Source organism: Anopheles marshallii, chromosome 3, assembly GCF_943734725.1.
Source record: "Anopheles marshallii chromosome 3, idAnoMarsDA_429_01, whole genome shotgun sequence".
Lineage (NCBI taxonomy): Eukaryota > Metazoa > Arthropoda > Insecta > Diptera > Culicidae > Anopheles > Anopheles marshallii.
In genome coordinates this window covers 79,922,054-79,933,655 of record NC_071327.1, presented here as the reverse complement: position 1 = coordinate 79,933,655, position 11,602 = coordinate 79,922,054, and the positions used below count along the sequence as shown (strand labels likewise).

Sequence of the window (11,602 nt, the reverse complement as noted above, 5' to 3'; positions counted from 1 at the left end):
CGTGTGGTAACTGTATTCCCTACAGAGCGCTCTATCGATTCACACCGCCACTGTCAGCCAGCTTCGTCACACCAGCACAATAAAAATAACTAAAGAATGTTCCAAATTTCGCAACCGTTTGCAACAAAACCCGTTTTGCACCCACCGTCACACACTCGCGAACTTCAATAAGTTTTGAAGCATTAACAAATGGAACTAAAGATTATAGAACCACACACAACCGCTTTATGTGGCTTTGTTTTGATGCTTAAACAGTTGCAAACAGAGCGCATACGCGGACAAGTCTATTGCCGTCGGAGGACCGAGCTTGTATAACCCAGCGTCGGATGGTGAACGCGCCGAGAACCCGACCTAGAACGAACGAGCGTGATGGTGAGCAAATAAAGCGGGATACATCATCCAAACATCGCCATTACATTTGAGCAATAGACAGAGAGAGAGAGAGAGAGAGAGAGAAAGAGAGAGAGAGAGAAAGAGAGAGAGAGATAAGTTGTAAAGGTATCAATAAGAGGATCATTTTCCTCATGGCCCTTCTCAAGATCATAAACTGTTGATCCAAATCGATCAGGATTTGCAATATATGCCGCATGTCCCTGTTGGAAGGGATTGTTTTGTGGGTGTTGGTGCATATTACGAAAAGTTTCCTTACTCTCTCTGTTTACTATCACACGAACGCCCTCTGTATACATTTACTCAACCGATTTTAAATCGACAATGAAGCTTGATCAAACATCGTTGGTACACATCGAATGCATACTTTGTTTATTGCATTTATCGTTTTATGGCTGCATAACGGCCGTGCGAAATTCATCATCCCGCAACGTCGCTCTGGAGACGCATTGAGGAGAGCTTTAGCAAGATTCTAATTTATTCGTGTAAGCTTCCAGTAAAGCTGCAGGCTTGCGTAATAAGGTCCAGCTACTAAATATTGCCACTTGATGACTGGATGGAATATGTATGCATAGTTGTATAAATAAAAACGAACAAGCAGACTGTGAAAGATTGTAACTTAATAGCGGAATTAGAATCTAAATGAGCGGGATTTTCCCACCTCGTTAGTAGTTAAGATTACAAGTCAGCACATTGGACAAATGGTTGCAATGAAAAAGATGTGATAAAAGTGAAAAGATGTGCAGCGAACCGTTTCCCTTTTACTCGCCATTTCTAAACGATGCGTCGTGTGATGCAAGCAAAGGTAAACAGGAACTAAACCGCAAATCCAAGGTGGCACTGCGAAGGCGTCGAGTTCAAGTTCATTGAGAACGCCGGCGAGCGATGTTTCAGTTAGTAGAGGGGTTGCATTTATTTTTCATCCTTAATTGTCCAACATTAAACGCGTGACATAGCAAGGCGAGCCGGCTAGCCAGGTACTGCACGCTGCTCTACTGGCACATTGAGACAAACCGGTTCGAGAGTGAAAACTATGGCTGCAGTTGCACCTAATGGTGCTGCCGATCAGGGAATGTGGTCTTAGTGCTAGCTAGAATCCAGCACTAAGCACTTGGGTACCACGTAAATTGTATATACGTGCCATGTCAATGACTCGGAGGCCTCGGAGGACGGTTTGATAGTGTTCTTGGTTTTGCAACGTGAATCACTTCCTTGTTCTAACGTGCACTACTGCAAGCTATGATTACGGGCAACTAGTTCCGTTGCTAACACAAACAACAGCGCAGCGTATGATTTGTTATCAATGCATGGCAGTGTTGAAGTGATCGAGATGAAACTACGTTGAATGGAATTAAACTATGCATTGACCATTCGGGATGAGATAGTTTTTCTAACTGCATTGAAATTGTTACAATTTAGTATTCCTGTGTACTTACTCCGTCTATTCCATGTGTTTCTTTACGAATTTATTGCTAAATCCTTAAAAAATAAAATACTAAATCAACTTTTTTCTTAATTTCAATTATTGATAAACAACTTTAACTACGCATTCATTTATTCATTCATAAATCATTCTTTGTTATTTAACTTATGCGAGAAATTTCACACTGCAAATGCATTTTTTGTATGCAAGTCTATATCGCATACAACCCAGTTGCATACTATTCTTCTGTGCAAGGTTTTCGAATACCAGTCCACGGTGGGCAAATGCGAGTACAAAAAAAAAGTACATTCAATTATACTACAATAAATACACTAAAACTAACAGATTTTATCGGTATTGGTATGAATAAGAAATTTTAATTGTTTCATTGTTTAATTGTTGTATCATTTACTCGTGTTTATTTCTATGCTTCAGAAAAAGGAAGAAGGGGGAGTGATGGAGAAGGCGAAGGGTAGATGGGTTGATGGGAGTGGAGGGAGAGGTGGAGGTGGGGTTAGTTGTTAGTGGAGTTGGAGTTAGCGAGGGAAGGGGAGGGGGCGGGGAGGGGGTCTGGTACACAAATTTCTCGTAACAATGACGCCGACGAGATGAGAAATTGTCTTGAAAGCTATTGCTCAAAAGTCTAGATCGGCGTTAACAATTACGTATTAAGTCGATGTCGAGGACTCTGTTCAAATTCCGAATGCGAAGACTTGGTAAGTTTGGTAAACTACGTTTAGATGAATAACCATTACTATTGGAAGTACTTTATATCAATAACTTGGTAGTAGAATTCTTCCCATAAAAGAGTCATTCGCAGAATTGACAGCATAATATAAATTACGACAACAATCATTCACAAGAATTCAAATAATGAAAACGAAACGTTACAATTACATTGCGAACGTACATTGCAATCGATTAAAATTCCACGTTCATTACTATTTCACGAGAAAAAAATCAAAAGGCTTCTTAAAAAGAATTTGGAATCTCATTATATTACATGGAACACGTGCATACAAGTATCGTACTCCGACGGTTCAGCTTTGGTAAAGTACAGCGCACAAAGAATGATTATTCTTCATAATACAAGTTCCTCGTTCAATTGACATAACATTGTAAACGACCAATTACAGTCGGTATTTTCATTTGGTCGCTTTTTCGAACGTGTTAACAACATATTCTATGTAAAATTCGCCTTATTCAACACCTACCTACGACACAACGGTATGAAAAAGATGTCTCCTTTCCACATCCATTATGCTGCCCGATCTATTCACACAAACAACCCAGCCAGAAACCGGTATGAATGAAAATCGTCCATAAGTGGGAAGCGGGTACGTTCTTTTCCACACAACGGGCACACAACTGTTGCACACCACCATCGTGCCGTGCCTTCGGTAACATGTTGGTTTGGAAACGGACACGACCTAGCCCACGTGAACCAGTCATGAGCTGGATGAACGGGAACAATACTACGCTCATTCACAAATGCCAGCCAGTGATGCTCGCATACCAGAGCTGCAGAATGATGCATTTTCCAATTTTCTTCTCAACGTAATTGGGCATCTCTGGGCTGGATCCAAAGCGCATCCATACTTCTCTCGCCTTCGCTTACGAAGCGCATCCTGTTTCCCATGAGACACCATGGAAACGCTCTCCTCGGCGAGCAGCTCTCAGCTCACCAAACACGCATCTGCTCACCGGCGGCGGGAGAACGTTAATAAAGCAAAATATAACCTTTAACTCAATTACTTTGATATTGTTTACACTTCATAAATCTTTGTTTGTGAATATTTGATAATTTTATTGCGTACCATTTGATAGATTGATATTAGACAGCTACCAACTTCCGCAACGGTTATTTTACAGCAGCCACGCGCATCACCACCACAGCTACCGAACGTTCGTCGAATTACTTCAGCAGACCTTGCAGCCGCGCTGAGTATGTTCCTACCGATGGCACTATCAGTTGATAGTGTGCAGCCGAGTACGCATCACGCATATCGCGCGCTTACGAATTCTACCTGTAGTACACGAAAACATCCGCAGCGGGTCCAGGCTAGGGCGTCTAGACCGCTCGACGGGCGGCAAATTTAGGCAATACGAGTACAAAAGGGCGCCGGAAACACACGCATCACCACCGTGCCGACGGTCGTTAAAACGGAGGTAGTGATACTTAAAATTCGCTTTTCGACCTGTACCTGTACACCGTGGTGAATGTGAAACTGAAGGCGTGGAAAGGTAGAGGCTGTTGGTTGTCGCACACAGCGCTTAGAACCCTTTCAAATGGAGGTAGTTAACAATGCGTACCGCATTAGCAACTAATTCTCTATCCAAAAAATAACGCACCCGTATAAATCGCCATTTGTTTTACCTCGCTACTGTTTCGTACCATCGCAGCCAGCCTCGGTACAGATCGCGATCAGTTCGTTCGTAGCGCGGTGCTAGCTAGTGTTGAAATTTCTATTGAACGTGTTCCAGTCCATCGCTCCATTTCGGTGTTTGTGTGTGTCCTCAAAGACGGGATTGCAGTACGGCTTACTGTTACACTGCAGTCGATCACTGTTCTTCGCTGTAGAGTTTGTACACCGAGGATCGGTGCCCGTTGACGGTGTTTTGTTGCCTTGTTAATCCGTGTTTTACAGCTGAAGAGTGTAAAGGTGATGTGTGTCGATTACATTTGGATGGTACAACAGAAAAAAAACGACCTCCAACCGTGTGTGCGTGCGTGCGTATCGTCGGTGTGTGTGGTAAGGGCTTTGATACCAATATTGTCAACGACGATCAATCGCTCGATTGCGTAGCCGGTTAGTGCGTGCAAATGCGTATCGAACGTCTCCTATGATCTACTACTCTACGAAAATAAAACCCAGCCTACTAGTGTGTGTTGATGTGCCGATCGATTAAATCTGTGTGCAGAGGTGCCGCCGTCCATCTTTGCGTTCTAGGTCGCGCTAGCAACAAATTTCTCAACATCGCACAGCAGCATTCTCAAGCGTGATTGTGTGATTGTAAATTGATGCATAAATTCATTGGTTCTGTTATTGACTCACCGCGAGTGTTTTTAGCGTAGCGATGCTTCTAGGTTGGGGAGTGCTGTGTTATCTAGCTACTTCCCTTACTTCGCATCCCTCAGCTTAACAGAATAAAATCAACTTTCTCCAATTTTCTCCATTTTCTTCAGCGCTGATTGGCTTCCGAAAGTTGCAAAACGGTAAAACACAACCATCTCATCTCACAATACAGTGTATGTGTGTACAGATGTTACAGAAAGTGTGCTTTGTTTTCTTTCCACGGGTAAGGCACGGATCGTCTGCAACCACGCAACAACTACGCGACCAAAACACCCCTAATGAGCTTACGGGCTCGGTGGCGCTCCTGCCGTAATTAACATTCCTCTTCTTGCCAATCCGGTGCCGCCAGAACTATTTCGACGTTTCACCATTTCCCACCGACGGTGGCCCAGTGTTAGTGTGGACGGCGGGTTAATATAATCAAATCGAAATCGAAAACTCATCGCCAACCACACGGTGCCACGGGCGGCTACTGTCCGACGACCGGGCATAACCGGAGTGAGAAAACCCGGGGCATAAAAATCAAACGCAAATTGAGTGTAACCTTTTCGGAATTGGAATTCTAGAGCAGACGGATGGTGTCGCCGTTGTCGCCATTGCTGGCCATGGGTGCATGAATCTTGATTGTTTGGAAGTTGCTTTTTTACCCCTGGTTTTGCCTGTGTACCCTAACGTCTGTGTACGTCTAACGAGCGTACCAGTGCCAGTGAATACCATCGAAGTACCCTTTTGGGGTCACGCGTGTTACGGTGGCCAGAGGTAAGACTTCCTAGCACACTGTTCTTAATTTTTTTTTTACTAGCTTAGAAAAACCCTATTCAACCTTGGTAATGTCTAGGACTTTAGAATGTATCATGTTTTATAATATCCTCGAATTGGCAATAGATAACTTTCCTATCCATTTCCTACACCAACGTTTTTGAACTTGATGATACTATTTATTTTTGCTACTCGCTGTGAGGTTTTATTAGGTTTTTTATAGAATTGTTATTCCCAGAATTATCCCAGAATCTTTCATGCCTTAGACTGCTAAATTATTCTTCTTTCTGGAATAACTGTTTGATGAGTCGCCATATTGTCATAGAGACTACATTTTGATACGAATTTCGATAGTCTAATAGCTTCGCTTTCAATTGATGCATCATCGGTGTATTAGACCAAACTTAAAGGTGCACTGCTCTGGGATCACCATGAGAATTTCTAATGGTTAGCAGATCAAAAAACAAACGCAGAGAAGCCGCATTACAAACTCTGTTAGAGCAATGATGAATACGGGCACGAGCCAAGAAACATTAGAATTTACTCTAACGAGCTGAAGAATGAAACTTTGTTATGCTCACATCTTCCAGCAGCAATCCATAGAATCAAACAATGTTCTTAAAAAGAACAAAAATGATTGTTAAATAAAAGGGTTACTTTTTCTTTAATTGATCTCTCTTTTGCTCAGTGTATTGAAACATTAAAAAATGCACCAGCTCTCTAGGTATTACTCAAAACAAGTAAACCGGAAAGATTGAGATGTTAACATGTAAACCAAACCTCCTCAAGAAAGGCAATCTCCATTATCCCGAGAACTAAAGCTCTTTAACATCGACTATAATTACAACCAAGTAGGCTTTCTCATTTACCCAATCTTTATTACGTTGCATTTCCAACTCCCTTTGTGCGATTGGTAACGGGCGAAATTTAATCATTGCCAATATTGTTGCGAATGTTACTAGCGTACTGCACGAATAATGTTCGTTTCCGACCAACCCGACGCAGATGGTAGCTCATTCCACCGGAAGCAATAGAAATTGAACTCAAGTTCCCAGTTTCTCCGAACGCTCGGTTCGTGCCACCGGATTTGTTCTGAAGCGTACAATTTTTAGCACTAAATGCATTATTGATAATGTTCTGCAGCAATATTTCCACTGGGTTGCATCTCGCGTTGGAGATAAATCATTCATCGTGTCTAGCATGTGGATTCTGAGAACCTGTCACGCGGAACATTGTTTCCCGGCACGATTTATCCAAGCTTAAGAATTAGTAATGGAGTTATCCTTGGATTAATAACCGAAAGACGAATTCCGGGTCAATATGCTAATAGCTCTACCTTTAAGGGCTGTTCGGGTTTGCTGGCACATTTGCATTTTCCAAACCTTAAGATAAAAAAAAAACATGGCGTTAATGGAGTTTGATTAGCAATCTTTATGGAGAGCAGATACCTGTCAAATCCACATCCTGCGGACATGACTTCATGAGCAAGCTTACATAGATATGAACGTACATCAAGTTTACACTCCAAATAGAACTGCATAAAAACCTTGATGGACTTCTGCAACATTGATTCATATTCCGCACATCACTGATTGACGCAACGTTTAATGAGGTGATTTGCAGTTGATTCATGTCTTTGGAACCAATTCCATCCAAAGAAACATCAAGGGACAATCCATGTCTCTATTACCGCTCGATTGACTGTCGGTGACGGTCAAGCGACCCAATGGAATGTTGCTTACCGGTAATGTTCAACGCACAATCGATGGTGCTATAGAAACAGCATGCCAATAATCAAAATTTAATATTCATCCTAGAAACAATGCAATCCAGCGCATTCAATATCTATGCGAAATGGAGTCCACTTGTCCTGCATTAACGTCCGTCCCACAAAGCTACCTGGGAATGGTCTCAATAGTTTGTCTAGAGTATGAAGGGGTTTTTTTTTTGTTGTTTTCTCAGTGCAACAAACTATCACACCTCAACAAACACACCAGCGCAGACCCTTTCATTTTACTCGCCTTGAACAGCGAGTAGAATGGTCGACAACGAAACAATTCTGTCCCGGGTTTTGCTTTGTGCAATAACACACAGAAAAACGACAAACCTTACTTCTTCAGCTCTGTCTGTTGAAACGTGCGAAAAGTGTCGCAACTGAAGCGCACCAATTATTGTGCCCAAGATTTGCTCCGCTTTCCATCCGATTCCATGCACTGCGCTGTGGCAGTGAAATGCAAAGCAGTAATTTCTATCGGGTGTTTCATTGTATCGAATGAAAGCAAAAATACCGTTTCTATTGCAAATCTATTGTTCGCGTCAATCGAGCCGTTGCCAGGAAAATCGAACGGAGGATGGCTGTGAAGTGAACGATGTTTTGAATATGGATCATACATTCCATAACAGTGTGGCGAATGTGTTATATACTTTTCTAGGAGATGGCTCCACTTGGAGGAGTTTTGATTTCGGTTTGGATGTCGAGAAATGCTTCAAATTTGTGTGGTTTTATTCGATGTAAAATCCACATACTCGTCTCTACTCCTTTCTCTTAAATACAATGACGTAACTACAAATTCTTAGTTCAAATCGTCTCCAAACCTAGTGTTCCGGACCTGTTCACCTGTTAAAGAATAACTTATAAACAGGATATGCACACTTTAATGCTCATGTTTTGTATGCTTCAAAATGAATATTATCAAAATTATATTATTTCCTTGCCGTGGCGCAGGCGAAGCAACCAACCAACATTCTCATTTAATTGAGCGCAAGCAGAACAAGCTACGTAATCCTGTTTCATTGATCGGATTAAAATTGTTTCATTCATTCCGCTGCATGTTCCCATTGCAGTGCATTATGCAATAAAATAAGTACACGCGCCTACCCATACACGCCAAAAAGTGTGCCACATACACCGCCAGCTCTCATTTTCCAACCATCGCATATTAACCATGCCGATGGAGGCGCCCGATAGTTTACGTACTTACGCAGTGGTTATAAACATGGAGTGCATCCATAAATGATTGGATGTTCTGGGTGGAATGCGGGAACTGTTTTTGTGCAATTTCTGGTTCTCTTATCCAAAACGATTATTGGCAATTGAACGTATTAAAGAAACTGTTATTTCTCCGCTCTAGAAAACTTTGGTAAATAAGAAAATGCTCTATGTTTTCATTTCTAGCCGATTTTTCCACGTATTCTTTCGCAGTCTATTCACTTTCGAACCGTGCGTACTTTAACAAATTCCATCCCATTTTCAATTGCATTTTAAACGTTGTGGTCACCGAGCGATTCTACAAATTTATCGCATGAAACCATAACACAAACAACATCATCAAGCGGTGTGCATGTATTAGATAGATGCTAGCAACATATTCTCAGGTTTACGGAAACCATGGTTTACCGAAGAATAGTTTCCAACGTCCGTATAAACGTTTTTACGACCTGTGTGAAGGTTTCCCATGGGCGGCAGCAAAACTTTCCGTCCTGCAAAAGCAACACTTTTAGCTTTCTGTTTTATTGATAGTCTATTTTGCAGATTTTCTTCACCTGCCCTTCGTTTTTTCTCGGTGAATTGTTACCGAAGGGTATAAGTTTGTTTCGAGTTACAGCAAAACAAAAATTTGTTGCGATGATGAAGATGCCTTTCGAGATATTTGCCCCCGTCCGTTACAAAGTCAATCTCGTGTTGTACGATGGACAAATCTGTACGAAAGAAATTAATACTATTTGCAACCATTTTATGGTAGTTGCATTGGCCGAGGATGGATCATGATCATGTAAGTGATGATTGTTTCGTTTTTTCCTTCGTCTGCTTGTTTTTGAGTAGGTGCAGTAAGTGTAGTTTTTCATGCGAATATGTGTTTTACGCTTTTGGAGAAATGTACTCAACATCATCAGTCAACTCAGTAAATTAATTTATTCAATGCATTATGTGCAGGATGTGTACGGAGCAGTGCTAAAAATAGACCAGAAACCAAATAATGTAACCAACATTCAGTCAGCAACACTTCTAGCCTTTGCTATCCGGATGTTGAGGAGCGGTAGTTGTGAAGATACAGCTCCATAGCAGATAAACAATTATTTTCTAGCGTCGACCCACACCATTGCCACCACCGCTCACTCAATCATTGTACGAAGCAGCGTAAATATTGAGTAGGAACGGCTTAGAATCTACGGCGAAATAGAAGGAGAAAAACAGGATAAAGAAAAATGGTTTAGTTGCTATAAAAATATTCCCCCTCAGTTGCCCCAAGGAACACACAAACCGCTATGAATGTTTCGTAGGTCAGCGGAAACAACCAGTACACGTCTATTATGAAGGGTTTCTGGGAACGCATTGTCGTAAAGCGTAGGTCCTTCTTCAACTTGCCATCCAGCACGATCCAGTTGCATCTGATCGTCGCATCGCTAATGCCAGTGGACTAAAAATATAAAATTTCAGCTACCTGCGGTTTGTTCATGTCCTGCCCGCGGTCTCATTACCATATGGGTAACTCGATTCCCGAAGAAGCTCCACACGAAGATCTGAAAAAACGCGGTCAGCATATATGCACCGAAGCGAATCATCTGCATCGGATCTCCTTTGGCGAACATCAGCTCGAACGCGGTCAGACAGATAATAAGCATGCTGCACACGAAATGGGCCATAATGTTTGGTTCGTACAGGCGTTTCAGCCGATCGCAAAATCTACAGCCAGCGTGGGTCGAGAGATTCACCCATAAATGATGGCACGTTGGCATGCTGTTGGTATACTTACGAAAGTAATTGCTGATGGGAGGCTATGAGGTTGTGTATCTCATCGCGAAGCGTCTCATCACCGTGCAGTGTACCATCGGGAGGCAGTTGAAGGTCAGCGCCGATCAACTCAAACTCCCTGCGCTGCATGCGGAACAGTAGCGACAGCTGGCTGAGAATTTGGGCGCCGATACAATCGATAAGCACCATGCAGAATAGCACGTACACAATCAGCACGGCTTGGCAAATGAACACACAGCCGTAACCGAATGTGGTGGTCGTGCTGAAGGGATAAGTGGCCCGCAGGATAAGTGTTTCACCGTTCGAAAACAGAGCCTGTAGATCGAGAAGGAGGAAAGAAGGGCAACGACAACAATGCGGGAAAGGAATGACTGATCATAAGTTGGTTGATCGATGTCATTCTTGTGACATTCCACCCCTTTACTAAGCATGGTAATATCTTATAAGGAGGGGTTAATATCCCGCCAGGAGGCATCTCCAGCTTCAAAAGCACAAGGAACAACATAACTTACGTTCACCATCAGGCAGCTAGCGAGCACCATTGCAAGCAGCTTCGAGGCATCCTGCAGCAGTCGCTCCTGCAAATCTTGTCCTCGCATACGGCGCACAAACCATTCGCCACGCTGCAGATAGCGTTCGTGGTACGTCTGTAACTGCTCGACACACTCACTCAACTCGTTAATGTTCAGAACGCAGTGCCACTTCTTGCACACCGTTAGCAGTAACCCGACCAGAATGCACATGTCATCCCCGAACAGACCAATGTCGTTCAGCACGCCAGCCAAATCCCACACGATGGTGCCGATCTGCAGCAAAAAGAACATCTCCATGGCATAGAAACCCACACGGCTGGCAAGCGGAGCCTTCGACACATCTTTATAGATGCCTAGAATTCTGGGGGTGTAAATATCGGTCATTTCTCGCGACATTGTCTCGCTGTCCACTGGCTGTCTATCGTACCTTAGCTTGCAAAAATTGTACTTCACGTACACCTCCTCGGCAAAAGTGTCATCACGTACGAGCCACTGGTAGATATATTCCATACCGGATGTAAGCTAGTTGGCAGATTATAGCACAGTAGCTAAAGGAAATCCTTCCACAGTAGCTTAAGGAATCACCTGCCGGGATAGATGAGAAATGCAGCAAAGCTTAAGGGACCGTCTGCTGGTTTGGTGTGTTCCGCCGTGTGCTTTTATCCTG

The 11,602-nt window shown here is 42.8% G+C and overlaps 1 protein-coding gene across 1 annotated transcript; it reads right to left on the bottom strand.

The window, feature by feature from the left end:
- Window positions 1-9,762: 9,762 nt before the first annotated feature.
- LOC128713212 (odorant receptor Or2-like) lies at window positions 9,763-11,445 on the bottom strand. The gene is made up of 6 exons (XM_053808073.1): window positions 11,363-11,445; window positions 10,915-11,296; window positions 10,404-10,717; window positions 10,129-10,333; window positions 9,912-10,067; window positions 9,763-9,816 (listed from the first exon to the last, which is right to left on the bottom strand). Exons 1-6 carry the CDS (start codon window positions 11,443-11,445, stop codon window positions 9,763-9,765), a joined length of 1,194 nt encoding a protein of 397 aa, XP_053664048.1.
- Between the last annotated feature and the right edge of the window lie 157 nt (window positions 11,446-11,602).

Bases quoted from the DNA above. Each gene is read 5' to 3' on its own strand.
- LOC128713212 (XM_053808073.1), bottom strand. From the start codon at position 11,445: ATGGAATATATCTACCAGTGGCTCGTACGTGATGACACTTTTGCCGAG. The intron at 10,718-10,914 runs GTAAGTTATGTT...CTCGATCTACAG, and splicing joins CTAGCTGCCTGATGGTGAAC to GCTCTGTTTTCGAACGGTGA. The intron at 9,817-9,911 runs GTTTGTGTGTTC...ATTTCGCCGTAG, and splicing joins CCTACGAAACATTCATAGCG to ATTCTAAGCCGTTCCTACTC.